This window comes from Thunnus maccoyii, chromosome 9 (genome assembly GCF_910596095.1).
Source record: "Thunnus maccoyii chromosome 9, fThuMac1.1, whole genome shotgun sequence".
NCBI classification, from domain to species: Eukaryota; Metazoa; Chordata; class Actinopteri; order Scombriformes; family Scombridae; genus Thunnus; species Thunnus maccoyii.
In genome coordinates this window covers 16082006-16107142 of record NC_056541.1, presented here as the reverse complement: position 1 = coordinate 16107142, position 25137 = coordinate 16082006, and the positions used below count along the sequence as shown (strand labels likewise).

The window sequence follows — 25137 nt, the reverse complement described above, 5'->3', positions numbered from 1 at the left end:
GTTTTTCTGGATAACCAAATAGCAGATACCCTCAAGTTTAGGTTAGACTTTAGAGTTGGCTGTCAGGCAGAGAGATGGCAGCCAGCCAGAAAGGAATGAAGTAAGAAGTAAGAAAGCCTATTTTTTATCCAGTACATACAATACAACTACAGCACACACTGTTTTCTCCATTATTTTTACATACCATACTCAAGTCATGCCAAAAGTCAATACCAATTATACATTCCTGTTTTGTTTTTTTGTTTGTTTTTCTTCAATGGAAGAATTACAGAATTTAAACATCTATAATACTGTCCAATATTGTTTAGTTTTTTTACTGACATTTTTTTGTGTTTTACAAGCATATTGACACATTTTCCGGTCATTCATGTGGTGGTACCAGATATTTTGTGGCTGTACTTTACTTGTTAATTTAGTTCAATTACTGTATGCAGCACTTTTCATTGCATCTGTTTCCTGTGAGGTAAACAAGAACAATATTCTGCTGTATAAATGATAACACAAAGTCAATAACAAATGAGGCACCGTTAAATATTAAAGTAATATAAATGTAAAATAAATATAGGTATTTAGTCACAAGCGCAAAACTGCAGTCAGAATGGGAGGTTTCTCAGTCATAATGGAAAATTTCATAATGCATTGTCTCCAACAGCCCCAAAAGTGCCAGAATGTGATGCAACCACATCTAGTGGTCATTGAAGGTTAGAATCCCAGAGTACTTGTTTTGGAGAAAAACGTGCTTGCTCCTAAAATCTTTCAGTCCAATAATGATCATCAAATAGTATTTGCAGTTTCGACTGGGTCAAAGCAGCTCGGGGTATAAGAAGGTCAAGATCAAAATAGGTCATAAAAACAGGAGGATAGAAAGAAAGAAATGACCAAGGGAAGTAGAGAGAAGTTTAGACACTTGAGGTCCATGAGAGGCAGTGAAGAGGGTGTGTGTGGTGTGGGGGGGATTAAAAGCCAGAGAAGATTTGGGGAGATGGAGAAGGTGATGCACACCTAAAAGGTGCCAAGCCTTTTATGGAGTGTTGGTTTTTTATAAGTGTTGGTTAAGCTCTCTGTGGGGGACTCTGAGAATGCAAAGCCTGAGGCTTTGAGAAAAAAAAGAGTTAAAGAGAGGAAGAGAAAGAAGGAAATAAAGCAAAAGAGCAGTGGATGGAGATAGGGACTTTGATCTAAAAGAATAGACGATTTAGAGAGCAATAGGCAGTCAGGAAGACTACTGATACTTTATGGCCTAAAGTATTTTATTTCCAATATGGAGGTAAACTTCCAAAGTTTAGGTTCAGATCCCTAGGGCTGGGTACTTGAACATTTTCAGCCACAACTTCTACTGAGAAATTAATTCTCTTGTCCCAGGCTTAAGGGAAACAGGCCTGCATTCCATTTTGAGGCTCAGTCCATATGTAGGAACCACTGCCTTTGAGCCATACAACAGTGAAATGCCTGGGGCAGGGATAAGGATAGCCAGAGATAAAGGCCAAGGGGAAAGACAAAGCAAAGAGATAAGGATGTTGATCTAACAACAGAACAAAAGAGATTACATGAGAGACAGTTGCACAGAAAAACACTGTTATCAGCTTTACTAAGCTATAAACCAATACATTTCTGTTGAAAATGATCAATTTTCTCCTCCTCAATAACACCTCCCTGACAATGGCATTTAGTTACAAAAAATGCTTTTTTTCCCCTTTATTGAGCAGTGTTAATTATATCCATTGTTTAATGTCCATTCAATGTTTTTAAATAATGTGACATAAATTCCAAGTGACTTTGTATGTGGTAAACTTTGTATTTTAATTTAATTTGATGTTTAATATTTAATATATCTGTCTCTAAAAGACTACAAAGAGAAAATAACTGTTGAGACCGCATCTCTTTATGGAAAAAAAAAACATTGACTAAAAAGGGCAGTTGTGTTTTTTCTCAGTCACTATTCTTTCTTTCATCAGCAGTTTTTGAAGTCAACATACTGTATTCTGGTCATTAAAGAAAATACAAGAGTAATTCTAGATCATGTTTCTAAAACAATACCTTACACAAGTGAAAAAAAACAAAATACCGGTAGAAAACACTTGTACCTGTACTGCCATTTATTGAAATTAAATGTTCTCTCTGCTGGGTACTTTGGCCTCGACTCAATTTGTCATGTTAATCATCACTCCGGCAATAAATGGATAGAAAAGCGATGCAAGGTTGCACGTACGTACTCTGCCTTACTCCTGCTCCAGCTTGCCTTGCCACTTGAGCAAAACTAATTTATCTCAGCAGAGATTCCATGGGAGCAAAAAAACTCACATTATAATATGAACAATGGACAGTCAATCTTCATTCCTATTTATATGCATAGATGCATATAAATGAGACCAAATGCTACTTTTTACACACGCAAAAACCTTATTTTAATTTAAGGAACTTAGCTGCATTGGTATCATCATCATCATCATCGTCATCTTCAAAACTTTCGCTTCTTAGATTTTTTAGAAGCAAAATCATCAATGATGTCAACATAGGACATCTTCTGGCCAATCTCATGAGTGATACTGCAGTGTTTCCCCTAAGTTGACTGCTTTACTTTGCTGAAAAATTAACTCACCAATACATTACCGAAGAATGGCACGGCACACAGGTGGATTGGTCACTCGGTCACTCTGCTTGTCTGCTGTCCTCAAGACTTGGTTTTACATACACATCAGTGGTAGCTGGTGACTCAAAAAATTGGGGAGGACAGGAGGAAAACCAACCCACGACATCATGTTATTTTACACTAGTTTGCTACTTATCTCTGCTTTCTTTTGTTCAAGTTATGTTATGTTCTTATGCTCAAATGCAGGGCCGTGCAGAGACCTTTAGAGGGGCAGGTGCTCAAAGTTAAAAAAGGGGTACATAGAGCAAGATTTTAAAACACCATACACATAATTTATAACATAACCTGTTGAATTATAGCAACCCATATTCAAACAGAATGTAACATGGAATCTTACAATAAACCACATCCTACTATATCATTGTCATTGAATACATACACATAAATATCTACTACGAGTTTCTACATTCTACAAAGACCTGCCCCTACTCTGCCTCTGATTGATTTACCCTAACCCTAACAATCTCACTCTTCATGCCTAAACCTAACCAGTCTAACCAAGGAGGGCAACAAGTACTAGCCAATCAGAGGCAGAGCTGCATGAGTCTTCGCAGAATGCGAATAGGGAAAAAAAATAAGGCCGCTATCAGCTGTCATATCGTAGCTAGAACGGGCCTACTTAGGGGGTTTTTGGTGCAGTGATGGTGCACTGTATAGTGTCATGGTGAGGTTTAAGGGGGCTTAGAGTTATCCTTGCAAAATGTGTCCCCTTTTCCCAAATTTTTTTTGGGGGCCCCAAACATTTGCCTGGTTCACCTCTTCTGACGGTGTGCCCCTGAGCATTCTAACAAAAGTTACAAGCCCAGGCTTTAAGTGCCTCTGGCATAGCGAGCAAGGTTGAAACAGAGCAGAAATATGGCAAGCAGAAAGGCCTGAAACTGTAAAGTCAGATGTCAAGTGCAAGTACACAATCCCAAACTTTGGTATTTTCTCTATTATTTGAAGATGGGGAAGATTTGCAAGTCAAGCAGAGGTTGTGTGAAAAGAAGAACAGTGGAACAGGGAGATTCTGACAGACAATCACAGAGTTACATTGGCTGAATCTCATTTGCTGATGTTTGATGTTTTCCCGAGCTCCACACTCAAGGGACTCCCATCTAATACCGAATGTGTTAAAACCACCTCTTGGGCTGTTGGTCCATTTCATTTCTTCTCAGTGCAAAGTTCATATCAATGTTTTCTCCTCCTTCGCTATCCTCCCTCTAAAGGGATGTTCCTAGAGCAATAAATGCTTTATTTAGATTTCCCAGAATTATTTCCTTATTAAAAGGTATGAAATGCCTTAAAATTATGTACATTGTGTTGAAGAATAATGTTAATATTTTCTTCTACAGCATATTTTGACTCATGTTTCCGAACAGCGCTGCACAGAGAGGCTCCCAAACGCTATTGATTTCCGAATGAATGGATATTTGGCATTAGTTTTGGCATTAAAAAAAAAATTTTTTTGGCCTGGTGGGGGTTCTCGTTGGCTTGGTGGCCCACCAGCCCTGTACAATTATAGGGAAAACACTGGACTGTACACACACCCAAAATGAGATTCAGCCCAAGAGAACAAAAAACAAACGGGAAGCTGTGGGAGGTTCCAGATGAAAAGCCAAGGAAAGAGAGAGGGACAGGGGGAAAGCAAGTAGGGGAGACAGGAGTGGAGGTTTCTGAACACAGAGTTTCACTGAGCTGGTCGGTACATGCAGGTGAAATCCCTGCATGCTGTTGGCTGCTACACTACATTAACTCTAGCTTTCACTTTGAGCCAGGGACTTGAAGGACAGAGGGGAGCGAAGGGAAGCCTGACAAATGGGGGAAAGGGACACGCTCTAAACTGTATAAACCTTAACCTTGTTTTGTAAGGAATTATGGGTACCATTCCAGTTGATTGGGTTTTCTTTGCAAAATCAGTTCCACTTGTATAACACTTGGAAAGCAATAATCCACAGCGGTGTATCGCAAAGTGGGAGAGGGAGTTCTAAGAGGGCAATCAGTATGCATAATGTGAATATGTATGTTCTACTCATCCTCATAGAGATATGGCTGGAGCTCTTTTACAAACTGTCATATCATTCAAATCTCTTTTATGTTCTTTATAATGAATGGCAGATGTAACAGAGCAATTCTGGAACAAAAGTAATTTTACAATCAACATTGCAGTGCACAGTATGAATGCAGTTGAAGAAAACCCAATGCCATGTGTTGGCTTAATGTACCATTGAGCTTGTAAACTAAAAGTAGGTATTTGAGGTGACACAATATACAAAACCTGAAGGGACTCAGGGTCATACAGACATTATAAAAGTTTTTACAAATGTTGCAAAAACCATTTAGGTGACAGGGAATAGCATGGCAGCAATAATGCAGTCATCTCTATTAGATGAGGATGAAGAGGCCTGGGACTGTGAGTATGTACGGTATGTCTTTGCATGGGAGACTCGGGTAGAGTGGTTGAGTAAGGTGACAGCGCTTAGGGAAAAAGCTGTTGAGATGATGGCTGATCATGGTGTTAATGGACCGGTACTGTCTCCCAGAGGAATGTTTCTCAAACAGATGGTTGCCTGGGTGGGCAAGGTCAGTGGCAATTTTACTTGTCTTTTTTATCCGCTATGGTGTCCTGAAGCTCCTTGATGGAAAGCAGCTGACAGTCAATGATCCGCTCAGCAGTGGGGAGCACATGCTCAAGCCTTGTCCTTTGAACAGCAGGAGGCAGGAACTCAACCGAATGTTGATGGAGGGAATGAGGATGCTTTTGACTATTAATGTGTAAAATTGGATCAGGATATGTTCATGTTTGAAAGTCAATGAGTTTTTTTTTCTCGAAGTGATGGTCATTAAACTCCCCTGCACTGAATGTCTCACACATTGCTACAACATGATCTCCACATATCTTCTATATGTCTGTCTACATTGCTGAAGATCTCTAAGGACTATTGCCATTTATTCTATTTAATCATGTTATTATTTTGAGCTTTTTAATATCAGTGTAATTTTTTCTCATGGGTTATTGAGATTATGAATTTTATGTGCTCGCCTTTGAGTGTGACCTTCAGATTTCACTCTTTAATGCAATGTTTAGACAAAGTATTTGATGATTGCTTACAGCCTATAAAAATCTGAGTATAAAGGTAAATATCAGCGCTTGTGTAAGTTATTTACATATACATTATTTTGTGTATCTGTTTGAATTAGTTATATGGAGTGAAATAGTTTTTTTTTTTTTAAAGCTCTTTATTAAGAGTGTGGCAAGGAAAATGATACACAACCTGTTGTATAAGTCAGCGTGGAGAAGGCATTGATGATGGCAAATAAAGCCAGACTGACCCTCCAGTCAGTCAGCAAGCAGGCAGATAGATAGTGAGAATGGCTGACAGGCAGACTAACAGCTGGCTACAAGGTGACAAAGAGGTCTACACAGTAATACATATAAACATGACATAAAACACAGACAAAGGCAGAGTTCACAGACACACAGGCATATTGGTGAGTGTGTGTTGGTGAAAAATTTACCGGCACAAATTAATTTGTAATGTATAACAAAAACAGGAACAAGCATAACATGCAAGAACAAGAATAAGCAACCAAGTGATGTGCTCTTTGGGTTCTCTACATGATTAAATTTCTTCTTGCTCTGGTGACAAAAGCTTTTTTGATTCTGTTGATTTACAAAGCTTTCTTACCAGAGAGAACATAAATCAGACAATGTAAAATGTTTATTGATCATAGTGTGTGTGTGTGTGTGTGTGTGCATAATCATACATCTTTCTGACTGTGTTTGCTATGGTGTTTGTTGATGAGGATAGGAAAGTGAATGTGATTTTGCCTTTATTGTGATGAAAGACAGAGCCATTGTAAACTGAAGCACAGGCATTTTATTTTTTGTTGGAATAAAAACATCTTTGATATGAAGCTCAGTTAAATGGGCAACTGTGTGGTGATTTTTGTTCCTACAGACTAACTGAGAGGCTCACACTGGTGAGCCTCTCAGTTAGTCTGTTTTATTACAGCTTATTTACGAGTTATGTAGCTCGTTAGGAGTCACAGCACTGGTGATAATGATTGTGTTGTCAATGATAATATAGTTATAGCAGTAATTACTACTATTACTACTAATTGATCTTACTGCTAATTAATGATAGTAATTAAATTTGACTGGCTTGATAACTTTGTGCTGCTGGAAAGATTAGAGCAATATTGTTTGGTCATTAAAGATGCCATCTCTGTGTCACTGTTTGCCAAGCTACCTTTCTCATCATGCCACACAAACACATAATGTAGATACAAAGATAAAACAACAATATCACAATTAGTAGATAAACTGTGAGAGGTGACATGGGTCCACTGAAACAATATCTTTATAAACATTAAAGATGCTTTTAAGTTAATAAAAAGCAAATGTAGCACACACATTCTATTCTCTATTGTGCAAACAAATGTAAAACATGTACATCTGTAATGCATGCACATATATGCACAGACATACACATAGGTGTGTTGCTACTTTAAACTCTGTTGTAAACAGATTGGCTGCCATGCTGTTGTCTTCCAGACTGCATATGTAATGCAGGGTTTCCGTCAGTGTATTGCAAGCCCAATGGCCCACCGGGCCTGAGTTAACCCCCCATCAGGCCTAAGCATCAGGGGATTTCTTAAAAATGTATTTCAACATGTTTTCTAACTAAAATGTGTTATACAAGTAGTGTAGCTCCAGAATAGCTCAGCACTCATAGCAAGTGTGCGGTTGAGAGATAGGGAGAGCGCGTGTGAGTAATGGTGACCAGTGATCACTGCTGAGAACCAGAGCCAGAGCTGCTTGCCTGCCATCGGAGAGAGACACAATGAGAGCAGGCTGAGCAGGCAGAGAGCAGGAGAGTTTCTGCAAAAACAAGCACCGAGACCCAGAGAGACATGAGAGCAGCTGCTCGCTAACAACTACGTGTGTTAACAGCAGAGAGCAGGAGGGAGGACAGACGTCTCACTCCACTACTCTGTGCTGCGACTCTACAGCTGCTCCATGGTCATGGAGTAGACACTTTCAGCTTATAATTGTACTGTCCGTCATCCGACTAATTATTGACAACACGTTTAGTAATTTACAAACTAGAGCTTGTTTTATTTGATGAATGTCGACACTGATAAGCGAAAATGAACTGAATGGGTTTTATTTCTATAAAAAAAACGACAGTGAGGGTGTTGGGCAAGTAATGTTATTGGTGCCTGAACATGGTGTCTCTCCTCTTAATACATTGTTAAACCTCCAAAATTTCCCATTGATGCAATCACACTATCAGCCTCAGGCCTTAACAAGTCTAATCAATCTTGTTAATTGCTCCTCCATGACACTGGCAATGACGGTGGTGTCATTCGTTTTCCATATCAAATATATCATTAGGTAGTTGCTTTACATAACCACACAGACAGACACACACACACACGCACTCACATCCTCCGACATCATTAGCAGTGGTCTCAACCAAAGTGCCTTAATTAGGATTACCTTGACCTGCTATGTACCTCATTAAGAATAGAAAAGTCCAGGCAGTGAAACTACTGACACCAGCATCCTGCTTTTGTGATCATGCAAAAATAACTCTTAATATACTGTAGATAATTACAGTGGTTTGGTGCTTTAATCGAAAACTTAACAATGTCATGAGTTACTTGTTCTCTCAGTGTCCCGGCAGGAATATATAGTGGATTCAGAAAAAGTGGGACACTTTTCATTGCTAATGCACCCATTCTAACAGCACAGATATTTAACACAACAGAAGAACCTCTTCCCTATTTGATTGTTCAAAGTGAAAAAGTGAAAGTTAACAAAAGCCAACTAAAGTCTGTTTTGAATCACATAAATAGTATTAAAGCACCCATGTAAGACTGAAAAAGTGTGGTCCAAATTATTAGTTATGGGGGGCCATGTCAGAATTCAGCTGGAGAAAGCTAGTGGCCATACAGTTTTTGTAGTTTACCCATTTTATTTTGGTCTAGCAGTTGATAAGATTGAATGTCATCAGCATAATGGTGATAGCAACCTTGTATTTTAAAATACAAGATTGACAAGGATTTGACCAAGATGAGGCATGTATTGGGAGAAAAGAACAGGCCTAGGACAGATCCTTGAGGAACCCCACAGAGGATACAAGCTACAGAAGAACTCAGGGTCAAGTTTCCATGTGTGGGGTTAGAGATGAATCATTGATATCCAGCCAAATTAATAAGAAAAAGGGGTCAACTCTGTGCCAGTACATAGGACTTAAGAGTGAACTCCTTGTGTTTTTACTGCTACAACCACATTATGCAGTCACACACACACACACACACACCTACTGTATACTCGATACACATATAAATTGTGTAGACACAGTCAGACTCATACATTCCTAAACAGGCACACATGGTGTCTGTACACTCTGGCATGCACACATTTGCTTTCATACCCACCCACAAACACACTTTTCTAGAACTGATTTAATTATCTGTAGCTTACTGTAACTTTAATGCTGGTGTATGTCTGTTGTGTTGATAGTTTTGTCTATCAGTATCAATAGACCAAAGTATCTGCATCAACAGACTTTTCTGGCAAAAACATATGCCTCCCACTTTTAGTGAGTCACCACCACACGCTTTTGTCTTCCTGTCTGTGTTTTTGCCTCGTTCATTCGAGTTTCTAGAAAGAAGGGTATTCGGTTCTGACAGATGGATTGTACTTACAAAAAAGAGCCTTAGCTCATATTAATACAAAGAAGGATCAAATCTGAGTAATACAAAAGCACTGATAGCAAGGAATCACTGCCAGTGAGGGCTCATGAAATAAAATATTTACTGAGTCTATTCATGCAGAGAGAGATAACAAGTCAGCAATAGAATACAGTGTACAATGATGAGTGATGGTCTTAAGATTTGTTCTAAATATGTGTATATGTGCAAGTGTATGTGCAGTACTATATGCCTGTTTTTCATTGGCCAACCATAGTGTCTGGTATTTTTCTGCACCATACTTGCAGAACAATACATATAGTATGTCCCATTTAAAGGGAAATATGTAGTGACCTCTGTTCCTCCATTTCTCTTTCTCCAGATATCCGTGGTATTGAGGATTTCCTGGATCGGACCTCTCAGCAGGGGATGGACGTGTCCCTTCAGAAGGTGGAATCTAATATCAACATGATGATCACCAGTCTGTTCAGAACTATGCGAGTGGAGGAACTGCATCGCTACAGGGATACACTACGCAGAGCGGTGCTGTTCATGAGCCCTGCGACTGCCAAGGCTTTTATTACTGAGGTAAGGAGTGTGCTTTTCAGTCCCACATTTTGCAGTTAATAAAAGTAAAAAACACCACAGGAGAGCAAGGTTTTTATTAAGTCAGAAATCTTAAACTTTAAAATCCCTTTAAGATGCAGTAACTTTTTTCTTTTTGTTGGGAGGCTAGCATGTCTTGTGCAACTAAATGCATTCAGGCAGAAATACAAAAGAATTGTGTTAGTTAGTGCAAGAATTGATTTCTTGATCATCTAACTTAATACATCAGCACAGCAACTTATCTTCCAGAGGAAAGAAAGAGACACTAACGTGCACAACTATGGTTAAAAGAAAACAAAATCATCAGATAGACTCTGTGGATGCATCACTATGTGATTTGAACTGTATGTATGAAATCCAACAAAACACAAAGCCAGGATCTGCCTTTTTAATATAGTATTTCATTATATACACACTCGTCAGAACTCAGTTTTCTACAGATACAGTGTATAGAACACAAAAGTCTTGGTTTTACTTGACAGTTGTGTATTTTAGGCTATTACGTGTGTTTTAAAAGGCATTTCTTCTCAAATGGCCACACATGTATGAATCATGCCATCAGACTCATGGATGTTTTCGCTGACTTAAGTAATCCTCTTTATGTTTCTCCCAATTAACCAAATCAGCAAAATTACAGCAGCAGTTCCTTTCAAGTCCAATTTAGTATTATTCATGATGCCTTGAACATGGCATGGCACTCATAAAAATTTACATTGAAGATAGGGAAATTGGTCTCCCTGTGTCTCTCTGTCAAGTCAAGTTAAGTCAAGTTAAGTATTTGTTTAGGGTGCACAGTCACAGACAATGATTTAAATAGCACACAGCACACACACACATAAATATATATATATATATATATATATATATATATATACACACACATATCTTAAACTTTACATATTTCTTTACCAATATGTTTCAACTGCCCCCTTCCCACACTTACACACGTACTCAAACACACACTCACACACACTTTGTCACCCCCTACAGTCCTGCTCTTTATCTCTGCAGAAGACAATTAGGGGAGTTCCTTTTGCTCTTATACATAAATGATATGGAGGTCATGGTTGAAAGCAATAGGCTCTAGCATTAGTTATGAATTCATAATTTGAAGTGGTAGGATGGGGCTTAATCCCATGTGTCATGTTCTCATCTCAGTTTAATTAAAAGTGACCTCGGAAAGAGCAATCACAATCTAATTTGGTTGGAGGCGTGACAGGGAGGGGGTGAAATATGGGGTGTTATTGTGAGTCTGTGAGTGTGTTAGTGTCAGTATTTGTGTTTAATTGCACTTCTGTGGCTATGTGTGAGTGTGTACATGTAGTCCTAGCCTTGGAAGTGTAGCACAGAAACACACTGAAGTCAGTACGGTGTGCTGGCCACAGGACTATGACAATGTGTCTCAAGGTCTTGCGCACTTTGAACGTGCTATGGAAATATTTAAAGCTGAGTGATTTTTGACCGCTAGAGAGCAGAAGGACTCCAAAACAAACTCACCCTAAGTAAGTATGGAAGGTCAAAGCTGAGCCAGAAAATCATTCTACACAGTCCAATCAACATTTACGAACTACGGATTCAGAAATTATTTAAATATTGGCTTTTACAATGTTACAATTTCATTTGGCTTTTATCCAAAGTAACATACACATGAGAGTTAATGCAACACAAGCAAGGATCTAGCCAGGAGAGAATAATGCGAGTAAGTACCATAAAGCTAAGTTCAGGTTCAGGAGGACATAGGTGCCAACAGACAGTGTATAGAGGCAATGTATAGAGTGCATAGAAGCTTTATGTTCTCTTTCAAATAAGTGTTGTGAAAGTGTTGTGTGATCGTCAGAATGCTTGTGTCCTTGCACTATTGGACTCCTCTCTAGCAATATTGTAGCATCCTCATATCTTATTAGTGAAGTCAATAAAATGCTATAATAACTGACCTAACTATAACCAACTATAATACACTACAGAAATAAGCTCCTGTTTGTGTGGAGCCCACTTCATCTATAATTCACTGCAGGTGCATTGTTTTCCTTATAGGGGATGCTACAGTAGAATTGACACCACTTTATCTTATGTATTTGTATTATTTGTGTTATAAGTTAAACCGGCATTATTTTCACATGAAGCCAGTTCTGTATCAGACACACATAAATAATAGCTTTGAAAACAATAATTAAGGTTTTTTTTTAATCCAATTTCACCAACATGGCAAAACTAGAATAGATCATGGTCATTATCTGTGTCCGTTTACACAGGATTTACCTCACTGACCACCCCAAAACAGCAGGCACTGGTTTAAAACAGACAATAAAATAAAAATAATAAGGTCTAAAAATAATAAGGTCTCTGATGAAATGAAAAAAAAAAATACTGAAAAAAAGACTCAAAACAATCAGAAACTGGTGATTGAATGCATCCTCATTATCACTCATTCATTTGTTCTGTGAGATCTGATCTACAATAGGTGTGGCAAATTGCTTTAGCTATTATATAATGTGGAAGTGTCTGCCTCCATTTCAGTGTGTGACTGGAACTCAAATTAGTTTTCAAGAGTTTTTCTCTCTCTCCTTTGGGAAGGTTGACAAAGCAGTCATTTAATCTAATTTAGTCAGACATCGAGTGGAGAGGGGTTTCTGAGATGAAGTGTCGGGAGATGGTAAAGATTGGTGGATAAGATTGATGATCGCATCTCTCTCTCTCTCTCTCTCTCTCTCTCTCTCTCTCTGTCTATCCTTGGAAAGATGGTGAGGGAGAGACAGATACGAGGACTGAAAGACAGACACAGACAGGCAAAGAGACATGCAGAGACACACACATACAGAGAGAGAGATGGCTGGGACCCTTTTTTTTTCTCTATCAGTTATTTGTGAGGTCATTTGTCAAAGAGAGTACCTCCCATCCAGATGCATTAGGCCCTGATATTAGATGTGAACAGAAATCTGTTCCAAACATACTGGAGGGAGGAGGGAGAGAAAAAGGGAGACCTAAACCTAAACCAAGTAGTGCTATTGCATAAACCTAACCAAATGTTTGCTAAAGTGATGACAGGCAGTTTTGGATAGTCACAGATTATGTCGTCCCACCAACAAGGGCATCAGATCAAAAACGCCTCATGTTCATGAGGGCAGTGACAGATAAATTTTATCATTTTGTTTGGATGATAAAAGGAAGCAATTCAAGAATGGAGAATGATTAAAAACAGAGTGTAAGAACTGGAAGAAATGAACAAAATAAGGAACAAAGTAATCAACATATAAAGGAGGGATTTGGATGAGGGTAGATTTGGTGAACAAGCACGTAGTGTAATTTGTTATAAATTGCCAACAGGGAGGGGTAAATCTCTGCTTATTCTTTCTTTAGCCGCTGTGACAAGTCCTGGGTTAATAACAGCCTGCACTTGTTGATTGTGTGCTAATAACTATGTTTGAAGACAGAGCTAGTGTGTGATTTCTAATCAATTTTATGAAGATAAAAGATTCAAGTTCATGTGTAACATTTTTGGGAGGGGAGGGGGAGTGTGCTACCTGAATTTAAAGAACCGGTTTGTAAGATTTAGGGGGATCTATTGGCAGACATATTGGCAGAAATGGAATATAATATCCATAAATATGTTTTCATTATTGTATAATCCCATGAAAATAAGAATTGTTTTGTTTTCATTACCTTAGAATGAGCCCATTGTATCTACATAGGGAGCGGGTCCTCGTAGCCCGCCATGTTGCACCACCGTGTTTCTACAGTAGCTCAGAATGGACAAACCAAACACTGGCTCTAGAGAGGGCATTTCACGTTTTTTTGTGAGTTTCGCAGCAACTGTAGGTTCTCCTGCATGCTTGGAAGGGGAGGGGGAAGGGAGGGATATTCAGTTGGTTTCAATCTGCAACCTCACAGCTAAATCTTACACACTGGGTCTATTAGAGACAGATTCTCTTAGACAGACAGATTGACTAACACAGTGACTTATGTTAGTTGATGGCCACATCTATAAAAGAGTTCACAAGGAACACTGTTAATGTAAGGAAGAACGGTTTTGAGCCATACCCTGATGGCAGATAAGAGTTATCTTGAGCATGTTGGCCCATCTCTCCCTTATTGTGACTTTATTGTGAGTCTCTGTCCTTGCTTTTCTGTGATTTGTGGGTTTTATGTCCTTGTTTTGATGTGAGCCCAGCGGGAAATATAGGATTGTCAGCAGAATGTCTTCCACCATGTACATCCATGTTTTTTACCACACAAGCACATAGATGTACACTCAGGACCAACATGCTCATTAAATTCCCTGCATTATTTAACATTTTCTTGCGCTGTTGCCTATTTTTTTCAGTCTAGTACATGTGGGTGAGTGCCAACAAGAGTACATACATCTCCCTATTCCGCCCACTTCATGTAGACAGGAGAGCAAAGTGGGTTTCTTGCCCTGGGACCATTGTCTTATTAAAAATATTACTTGTCATGAGTTATGAATGGATTCCCTGGACTTACTCAGCTTGTAAAGGACCAATAACATGATGAATTTAAAAAAATGAAAATCATTCCAATTGCTGCTGTGAGGTTTTCTCGTGGTTTAGACGCTTAGTTATTGGACCACGAAGCAGAAAAAAGAGGTAATATACAGTAATCCTATAGCATTGGTATAAAGTCATACATATTCATACTCTAACCATGAATTATGCATAAAACCTACACATGGTGACTATGATCTTGCTGTGTGGGTGATATATTGTTGGGACAATAAGAGTGACTGCAGTTTATGGTACTGGAAAGGACGATGAATGGCATTTCTAAATTTCGGCATTGTCAATGCCTAATAGCATTTGAGGAGAGTATTACCAATGAATCCTATAGTACACCAAGAACAAACCGAAGAGAATATTAATTACAGCGTGCTGCCAGCAGAAGAGCAGCCATTTTACATGCTTTCATTTGTAAGACAACAGACACCGTTGACGATGTATTTCTACAAACACTGCTTTGTCCGTTTGTGTTTCAGTCAATGCTTTTTTCTTTCTACTCATACATTTTCTTGGCAGAAGTAGTATCAAATAATGAGTGAATGAAAGTTATACGCACAAAAGTATTAGTATTTGGAAATTAGACGAAATTGCCATGACTCAGAGTTTACTCAGCCAGAATTAGTCTTCTGTTTATCTCTTTCTCTCTCTTGTACACAAACACATACACACACACATATGCAAAGAAGTGGAAAATATGAATTTTGCCATTTGATCTCAAAGCGTTAAAGTTTTAAAACGATGCCATTTTGAGACTATTTTCTCTTTAACTGACATTTCTTACTTGAAGGACCATCAAACGAGCTGGAGATTATTCCAAAGATGACAGATGTCGCAAATGAAACATGAAGGGAAATATTTTGTGTAAGACATGTTGAATAATGTATTCAATGAATACGACTGTATCCACTGCAGAAGTTTTTGCCTAAGTAAAGCCTGCACTCATCACTGTCCAATATCTTTTTCCTGACGAAAAGAGCCAGAGAATGTTCAAATTATAAAGATGGTATTAATGTTTGACACAGACTAAAATGATATCAAGTATATGGCATGCAGGAAAGACAAGAGTATATATAGTCTATTTGTACGTTTAGACATTCTACATAATAAGAAAACACCAGCATATACATTTAAATACATCTTGGATCGGCTGTTTTCTTGCTGCGGCTTAGTCACTTCATGAATTGTAAAACCAACCTGGGACAGCTTTCCTTTTATTTATGTCTTTCTGATCATGTCCTAGGTCTGTTTAATTCTTCTTTTGCTGACAGTTCCCCAAACTCACAGAAACGGTACATAAAGGCGTTGTGATCTATGCTCCTCTCCTCTATCAGGAATAGCCTGGAGAAAAAGCATTTTGAACTTAGGGAAGTTTCTTTACTTGGTGGGTGGAATTTTGTTGTTACAGTCAGGGTGGGTGGCTCTGCTGGGAGCTATGTTTCAAGAAAGCTGTTGTCATAGCTTCAGGATTTGTACTTTTTCTGTTGTTTCTTTCTCTCTCGGTTTCTCTGTCTCTCACACCAGTACCACTAGTTTTTCTTAAGCTTTTTTTTTGTTGATTAGTGTCAGTTTAAACTGTAGCGCATCACCCCGTTTAGTATCTACTGGCTATATTGCACTGATTGCCAGGTACAAACTTTCCCTGTCTGCCTAAACCCTATAGCAGTTCCTGCAAAGTAACAGAACCACCAGATGAAGAAAAATTCTAATCTGAAGTAAGCATATCAGTCAAAGCTACACATTAAGTTTAACACCAGCGAGCAGTATGTCTTGGCTTTGATAGAGGTCTGACATTCAAGGTTTCATCTATGAGTGTCTACAACAGCTGCGCCAAAGAGAACAAATAATTAATGCCCGAATAGCAGGTGCATTGCAAGTGGAAAATGTGTTTACTTGCAAGGACAACAGTCCAGACACGTATGACATGGCATGCCACACACACAAAGACCGAGAGGGAAGAAAAGACTCAGTTGCTAAAAATAATGTATTTGTCGGAGAAGAAATGTCACATGCTTTTGTACACAGACACAATTTTGTGTCACAAAATGTACAGTATGTTTGTGGTTATATTAATTATGTCAAATGGATTTTTGTAATGATGTGGGATCCAACAATCTGACATTAACCCGCGTCAAATACATGTATTGTTAAATATATTTGTTAATCCATTCAGGAACCCACAGAATATTGTTTTAATATATCTTTGACCAAACTTTATCCTTTCCTCCCTCATCACCAGCACCACAAAAAACATCCTTGTACACATGCTAACATACATCCTGAACACAATCATGCAAATGCAATCACTCACTGAGCCAGAAATAGTATAAATGGTGCTGCTGATAGTATTCGAGTCAAGATTGTTTGTCTATTCAAAGGTCTGTTTTTGCAAATAAACATAATGTTTATATATTTTATTTAGTTCCAGAGTTAAACTTATTCAAAAACTACACCCTTCACTACTTAGTCTGGTGGAATACAATCTGAAATTAAAGCTGCAAGCAGTGATGATCAAGCCCTCGCTCCTTCACACATGCTGGGATATGCTGCAGATGAAGTGTTGTAATTGCAGAGCAACATGATACAGCAATACATTTACCAGAGGGCATCTGACATGGATATACATTTTCATGAATATTGGACATTGCATGTAGGAGATAATTATCACTTCCTGTGTCCACTAATGGTGCTAAAGAACCACCACTAATTATATGTCATGTTGCTATATATCATGTGTAGACCACACCATGTAATTTTCATGTAAATCGGATGATGTTTGTGAAATAAGACTGATTACCTGTCAGTAGGTGGTGCTATCAAGTTTCAACACTCGAGTACCCATAACATCTCAAAAATGCTAAAAGTAATTAGGGGGCGCCATAGAGTCAAAATGCCATGCCCAAGCCCAATTGTGATACTAATTGAAATATTTAGTAGTTCGAACATAGTTGCAAAGTTTTGTGTGTTTTCGCGCATCGTAAAGGCTTCAAACATTTGTTTGTAAAATTAAAACTGACACACAAAATCCAAAATGGCTGACTTCCTGTTTAGTGAAAAAATTTGAAAAAATATGTTTTATGTTGAAAATAATGGTAGAAATGAACCCACTGAATTTCATGCACATCAAAGAAACTTTGTTCCAAAATGGCCTTCATATTGGGGGTGCTATGGAGCCCACTGGCCACACCTGAGCACTTTCGTGCTCGAGCCCTAAATATACGGCTATTTTTGTAGATTAGGTTATATTTCCAATGCATGATGCTCTATGATTTTTAATGGCCTTGATAACGCTTCCTACTCATTAGCCTAGAGGGAAGGAACCCAAAATATTGAGATACCCCTACTGGAGGTAGAACAAAGCACAACAATGTTTTCCATGTTGTGCAAAATAAAGCCAGGCTGAATGGGAGATGATACATCCGAACTCATGTAATTTCATAATGCAAGCTCTGATTGATCCCAAGTTTGGTGTGAGAGTGGGCAGAGGATTCTGCTACATGGCAGAAAAACAGAATGTGAATATCTCGATGCACTGAGGAAATACAGTACTACAAACACAGAAGTACAATAAGCGGAAATATCACATACGAGAGTCTATGATGAATGTGTTCATTTACTTTACGGCGGCTTCGGCTGGGATAGTCCCAGAAGCATGGTTTTTATGTCTTCTCTGGCAGTCACTAATTATCTCAACTCATATCTGCTCATTTGGGAAAAGGCTGGCGAACGAGATTTTTCACAAATACAACCAGAGAATGTTTTTTAAATGAGTAAACATGCTTCATTGATCCACTTCAGATTAGGATAGAGTCTTACTTCTACTTTTGTGTGTGTGTGTGTGATTACATGGCCTTCTTTATTTAAGTTGCATATGATGAAACAGGTCAAAGAGTCACCACATTTCTTGGTGACCACATGGTGAGTTAGTTATTAGTATTTTATTTCTTTGCTCCGAAGGGACATATAAATATTTATATAGATTTAGAAAAAATGTAGTGAGTAGTTTGCACAGCTTTAAACAAACTTTGTGGCTATAGAGAGCTGAAGTCATGAGGTCACGTCAGCTTAGCCTGTGTTCCACTAGCTTCTGTAACTCAGTGCAATTTCTCATTTAGCTTTTCTTTCAACAGTCTTTCTCACAAAATGAAGCATGTTCCAGGGGTTTACTTTCCATATTCTAAGACTGCTCAGTATCCACTACAGCAATTGCTATCAGAAATTTAAACCTTTGTTATTTTTACAAAATTAAAAAAGTTTTCGTTGAGGGCACAGAAAAAACTCCAGCCCCATTAAAATAACTGCAAGTGCAGCAGCAAAGGTACTTACATCACCGTAACTTGGTCTCCTTCATAATTTTCACCTGCAGCAAACACATGCAGGTACCTCTTTGTAGTTCATCCCATATTATGTGATGAGGTAAGAATGACATTTCATATTTCTATCATATTTTATGCAAACAAACAGTTCAAGAAAGCTCCACTTAATCAGCATCTGTGCAGTGGTTACTATAGGAGTGATGACAGAAATTGGCATTCTGGATGGCTGTGTGGATGTTCTGTGATTGGTTTACCCCCTCTCTTTGATGTGCGCATTGTACGGTATGTACTACATTTTGCTGTTAAAGCTTGATCAAACAAGAAGACAAAATAAGCATTTCAGATGTCATAGTTGGCCTTGAATGAATTGATCAATTTAACATAATGTTGTTGGTCGTGGAAGAAACACAGAAAGATTGTGAAATGAGAGATTTAGCGAGTGCAATATCCAGGCCAAGAGGGGAGGCATTGAGACAGAAGCCACAATGGACTTTGGTAGAGGATGTTTCTGGTTACACATCTCAGACTGGTGCTCCATTGTCAGTTCAGCCAATTTCTGCTCAAATGCCAAAAAGCAATTGTTCCCAGCCTTTTGATTTCAATGAAGACAGCACAGATGAGATAGGAAAACAGAATCTTTAACATCACCACACATCTTGTCTACACTCGGAGCACTTATTATACAGAAGACAGCATTATCCACAATATAACATCAAACATGCCTACAGGTATTGTGAAGAAGCAAAACTCAAAGATATTCTCTCTTATGTGTGAAATCTGTCTTATGCAGAGCAATTTCCTTGGTCATGGGCAATTTTTGTACAGATCTGATCACCTTTTAAAATACATTTTAATTCATTCTCTGCAATCATCCCTGAGGGGTCCGGATTAGCAGGCTTCTGCTGCTAATGGAGCCTTAAATCAGATGTTCTGATTCTGCCCTGCTCCACTGCCATTGATGAATATGTATTTTCTCATCAACACCCTGTGCATGAATTTTCCACAATTTATAATGAATTGCCTCTTATTCATTTTGGTCCCAAGGGCCATGAAATATATGCCTGTGAAAGACAATGTGGGCTGTCAGTTACAGTCAAAAAACTGAATTTTCTGCAGGACACATTTTATATTATATTGTATTATATTTTATTATATTGTATTATATTATATTATATTATATTATATTATATTATATTATATTATATTATATTATATTATATTATATTATATTATATTATATTATATTATATTATATTATATTATATTAAGAATAAAAAAGAGATGTTAGTTTGCAATCAGAAATATAAAAGACAAAAGTAAAATCTAATCCTCTTAATCCTAACATTCTGTCAATGTGAACCATTCTCTCTTGTCTTATTTCAGACTATTTTAATGGCTCAGTCTTCTGTAGTATTGTACTTCATACTTGGTATATCTTGATTTAATAACTTTGGTGTAGATTTAAATTGGCTGACTGATAATTGTTAATTATGCTGAGTACTCTTACATAAAGAATCATTGTATCTCGGGACTATTTGATTAAATGTCAATGTCTTTCAACATGGAGGGAAGTTGGAGAAAATTCAACAAGGAAATGATGCTGTGGTTCAGTGTGGTTTAATTCAATCTTCAATATGCTGTCATTTTTTTTTCTCTTTCTCTGTGCTTCCTCTTTTTCTTTTGCTTACTGAAACGTGAAGGCCAACATTTTTTGCCATTCTCAGTCTGCATTTAACTTTTACTGAACTTTTCCCTCATTAACCACTCAGCTGTAGAGTGCAGTTGGCTGGGCAGGCATTTTCAGAATAAATTGAAGGGTACAAAATGACAGTGATTAACATGATGATCTGCAGGTAGTTTGACTGAAATCCTTGACTTGTTGAAACTTTGTTCATCTTGGCGTTACACAGATCGTGCGTCATTCCTTTGACGTCTTTGCTTTGGTGATGGAGCATGAGGAGCAAATGTTGACACTTGTAATTACAGGATGTGATGAAGGTGTAAAATGGAAGGGAGGAGTTTATGATGGAGTGACATACGGGGAGAAGGTGGACAGAAGGGTACTGATATAAAAAGAGATGATGGACAAAGTGGCAGGTTGAGTTGGGAAACAAAGAGGAGAAGGGATTAACAGATATTAGAGTGTCTTCAAATACATTTAAATTGATAAATGTTGTGACTTATTTTACAAAATTTCTAAAACGGATAGACTTCCTATCAGCTACAATACAAATTGCTCTGGGTTTTTGAGTTTATCCCCAATTAATACTCACATGCATGGCTCAGACCTTTCTGAACTTGAAATTTGTATTCATCCCTTAGTAGAGGGCAGCAGAAAAGTGATTTAGAGGGGCAACGCGGAAAGGAGGGATAGATAAAGAGGCATAGGTGGATGATGTAGACCTTTAAGGGTGAAAATGTTAAGAGAATGAATAGAAAAGGTAAAGAGACGTGGTGATGGGGAGGAAGCAGATGAATACTATTTCCTAGAGGAAGCACACAGTGCAAAAAACAAAAACAAAAATCGATGAAACAGGATGAACACACACAAGCAAATCTGTCCTCCAGAGCGAAGCGCTGCGTCTTGATATTTAAGAGGTTCTACTTTCTGTAAAGTGGCATTTAGACTGTGACATCAAACTCACACACACACTTACACATCAATCAATAGCTCTAACATGTATTAATCCTTGAAAGCACACACACACACACATTTGTGTAGAAGGTATCCAGGCCAAACTGGCATTAATAATAGCATCACAGCAGATTAAATGTTTTATTTATCTTAATATCAGGACATTTTCAGAATCTTTCAAATGAACAAAATGACAAAAGTCTCCCTGACAGTAATCTACATGATATTTTTGTCTCTTAAGATGGTTACTGTGTCAGATTAAGAGATCATAGTCATACGTTCTTGCCATTACTTAGCCTGAAAGACATAGCAGACTGTCCTTGGACTTCGACTAATCATACTGTAGCAAGCTGTCTTTGACTCTGGAAGATTTCAGGAAAGTGCCAGGGACCGACTTCACTGTTCTACCAGCAACACCAACAATGAATGTTTATGTATACACTCACTGGCCACTTTATTAGGTACACCTGCACAATCTATTGCAATCCAATATAACAGCTCTTCCATAAATTCTACTTTTACGAAGCTTATATATTTCAGGTTTTGTTGACATTGTCAAAAAGGTGATAATTCTACTTTATGTTTATTATTGAGGTTGTAGTGGGTGGAGGTGGTGGTGTACTGGAGTGCATTAAATTGAAAAGTGTCCCTAATATTTTGCTCCCCTCGTGTATGTTAATGGGTTGGAGTATGGAGTGAGTGTATAATGATGGTTTTATGAATGAAAAGTGCAGCTGAAAGCTTTCATTGTCACTGGGCTTGTCTGTATTTTTCCTTTCCATTCTGAAGAAATAAGATAAGTGTGTAGGTGCAGAGCATACATTAAATGTGTAGAGGGTGACATTGCACCTACAGGTGTAATTAATCTGGTTTAATGCTCCTTACCAGAGGGCGATAATCAAATGACTGCAGGTTCACTGAAATAAAGTGCAACATCATTTCTCTTTGGCTTCAGTGTGTGCACTTTGGCTTTACAGCTGTGCACAGGGGAGCGCTCCGTGCTTCAAAGGATCAACATTAGAGAACATGTGGTAGAAGTTGTCAGAATAAGTGAGAAAATGCACAAAAGTTCTGATATGCTAGTCTTCTTGTCGTGACTTCAGAAGAATGTCTTCCAAGGTGAAACACTGAATGAAAAAAAAAGAGCTGGTGTCATGCCAGATGTTGATTTTCATTCTCAAAGCCCCATGTCTGATTGCTCAAGCCATTATCAGGCTGATATCATTTAGTCTGAGCTCACAGTAATATGACAAAACAAGCCTAATTAGGCTTACATCATACATGTGCTGTATGCATATACATGCATCCACAAAAAACAGACACACACACCTAGAAAGAGAGAGAGAGAAAGAGAGAGAGATAGCATTATTTGCCTTTCACTTTCCAGTGGAGTTAAAAGGGCACTTCAAGGGCTTGGCTATAGTTCTCTCCTTGAACTTTATCACCAGACAGAGGTGGCATTATGGTCTTATCTCAACAAACAGGATGTGTGTGTGTGTGTGTGTGTGTGCGTGTGTGTGTGTGTGTGATGTGCGATGACATTAAGGTTTTATCTGTGCACATGGAGCTGGAAGCACAATGATAATAGATCATTACGGTGTGTGTGTGTGTGTGAGCATCAAAGGTTAGAGCTATTGACTGCCACTAGTACAGCCACTAATGGGGATGCCAGTAAGTACTTTAGAGATGATACAGAATCGCGAGCGTGTGTGTGTGTACGCACGTGCATGTGTGTGTTTTTGTGAGAGTGTGTGTATGTGTGTTTGTCATCACACTTTTTTTTTTGCCAATGGGCTTATCTGTTGTCTCTTTCTCTTCTGCTGTTTCCCCGAGACATACTCAAACACACACACTCCGCCTCACCTACACGCTACTCATGCACTCGACGCCCTACAAGCATCCTTTAGCTTCCTACTCCTCCACCGTCATGTTTCCATCTCTATCACTTTGTCTTGCCTTTATCAGTTTACCTGCCTTTGCCCTCACACACACCCGCATGTTCGTTCTTTATGAGTCTTATTACATTATATGAAATCCTTATGTGCACTCACAAATATAACAAAACTATACGTTCTTTGTGGTGAGAGTGTGGTGTTTAGAGACAATAGAATAATTAAATGCCCTCTCTCCATCCTTTCTTTCCTCCCTGCTTCCGCTGTTTTGATCATGGAACATGTTTTGTGTTGTTACATCCTCTAGTAATTCCTGTATTCATCTCTTAATGGGATTTATGCTTCTGAAGATGTATTAGATGTGAAATTGGTATTGTCTTAGCTGAAAGATAGGCAAGACGGAGAGATATAGGAACAGCACATTGTAATCAGAAATGAAAAAGGGCAGTTGCTAGAAGAAAAATGCAGGCAAAAAGAGAGGGAGTACAGTGAAGGGAAACAAACGGGGAGATGATCATGGATGGGAGACTCTGGGAAAGACAGACGCAGATAAAAGCATGGCGTGTTTGAATAGAAGCCACAGAGTTGCTGTAAGTACAGTACCTTGCTAACAGCTGACAGTAAAGCAGAAAGCTTCCTTTTCCAAAACCCTCTTACTGTGCATGGCTGAATGGGCACAAACAACATAGTAGCTTTCAAGAGGATAATATTATATCTACACTGTTAATGCATTCTGTTTGGTTTTTTTTACTTAGGGAGGAGATCGGGCAAGATAGTTGAGCAGATGAAGTGTGTGAGTTCTACACCTGAGGCAACAGTTTGGTTTCTTTGTAAACCATGAATGCGATCTTTACACTGACAGTGTGGATGGGCATGTTTCATTTCAGTTTTGTACATGGTATTTTTTTCAGTATCCAACTGTATAAATCCTTTAAATCTTGCAGACTGCAGCTGGAACTGAGAAGTTGTTCATGATGAAAACTGACAACTGTGTTATACTGTGACCATAAACACACACACACACACACACACACACAGCAGGGGTTTCCATGGGTCGGAGTGGAAATAGGACTGTGTGTGTGTGTGTGTATGTGCAAGTGTGCCTATTTGCATAGGTGTGTGTATTTATTGTGTGCACAAGTGAAGGCACACAGTCATTAGTTTTGTGTATGTGTGGGGTCTTTTTTTGTTTGTTTATTTTATTGCTGTAAGTGAAAGTCACCCATTAATTTTCTTTTTTATTGATTAGTCCGTCTGTCACATGTGATATCTGAGACAGCTTGGATTGGATTTTGAACCAACTTGCTGAACACTTAATTTTCACCACTCTATTTCAGCATTTTTCAAAACTGCATTGATTAGTCCTCTTGGAGGGCTGCAATTGCACACCAAAAGCTGGTCCCATATTTGTTACTGATTGGCCCACAAGGGAGGTCGTAATTCATGGACAGGCAGCTCATTTCCTGCTGCCTTGGGGTTTCTTTTTTATCTCACCTCTCTTTTTCTATTTCATCCTCTATTCTCTTCATTCACCTCCACTTTGGTTTCATTTTCTCTTCATTGTTTCCATCATTTACTGTTTGATACAGTGTTGATAACACTGTATTTTTTTCTATCCCCATCTCTCTCTCTCTTGCTCTCAGACTCACAAACATACAAATAACAGCACTTGAACACATGTTTGCCCACTTGCAGACTATGTTATCTCCCTCTCACCCTCTTATCTCTGTAAAAGGGTCAAGGCTCAGGGTCAAATAGGCTCCCTCCCACAGGGCCCAGCAGGAAATAGAGGAATAAAATTATTTGATAATTGGGAGGGCAGAAGATGTAATCTGTCTTTAGGGTC

At 38.4% G+C, this 25137-nt stretch overlaps 1 protein-coding gene across 2 annotated transcripts in view; it reads left to right on the top strand.

Annotated features, from left to right (window-relative positions):
• grid2 (glutamate receptor, ionotropic, delta 2) overlaps positions 1-25137 on the top strand; it is a 554413-nt gene that overhangs the window by 334450 nt on the left and 194826 nt on the right. For both annotated transcript variants that reach the window (XM_042421919.1, XM_042421920.1), the window contains one exon: positions 9717-9922. In XM_042421919.1, coding sequence (XP_042277853.1) covers positions 9717-9922 — 206 coding nt within the window. The remainder of the gene's footprint in view (positions 1-9716; positions 9923-25137) is intronic.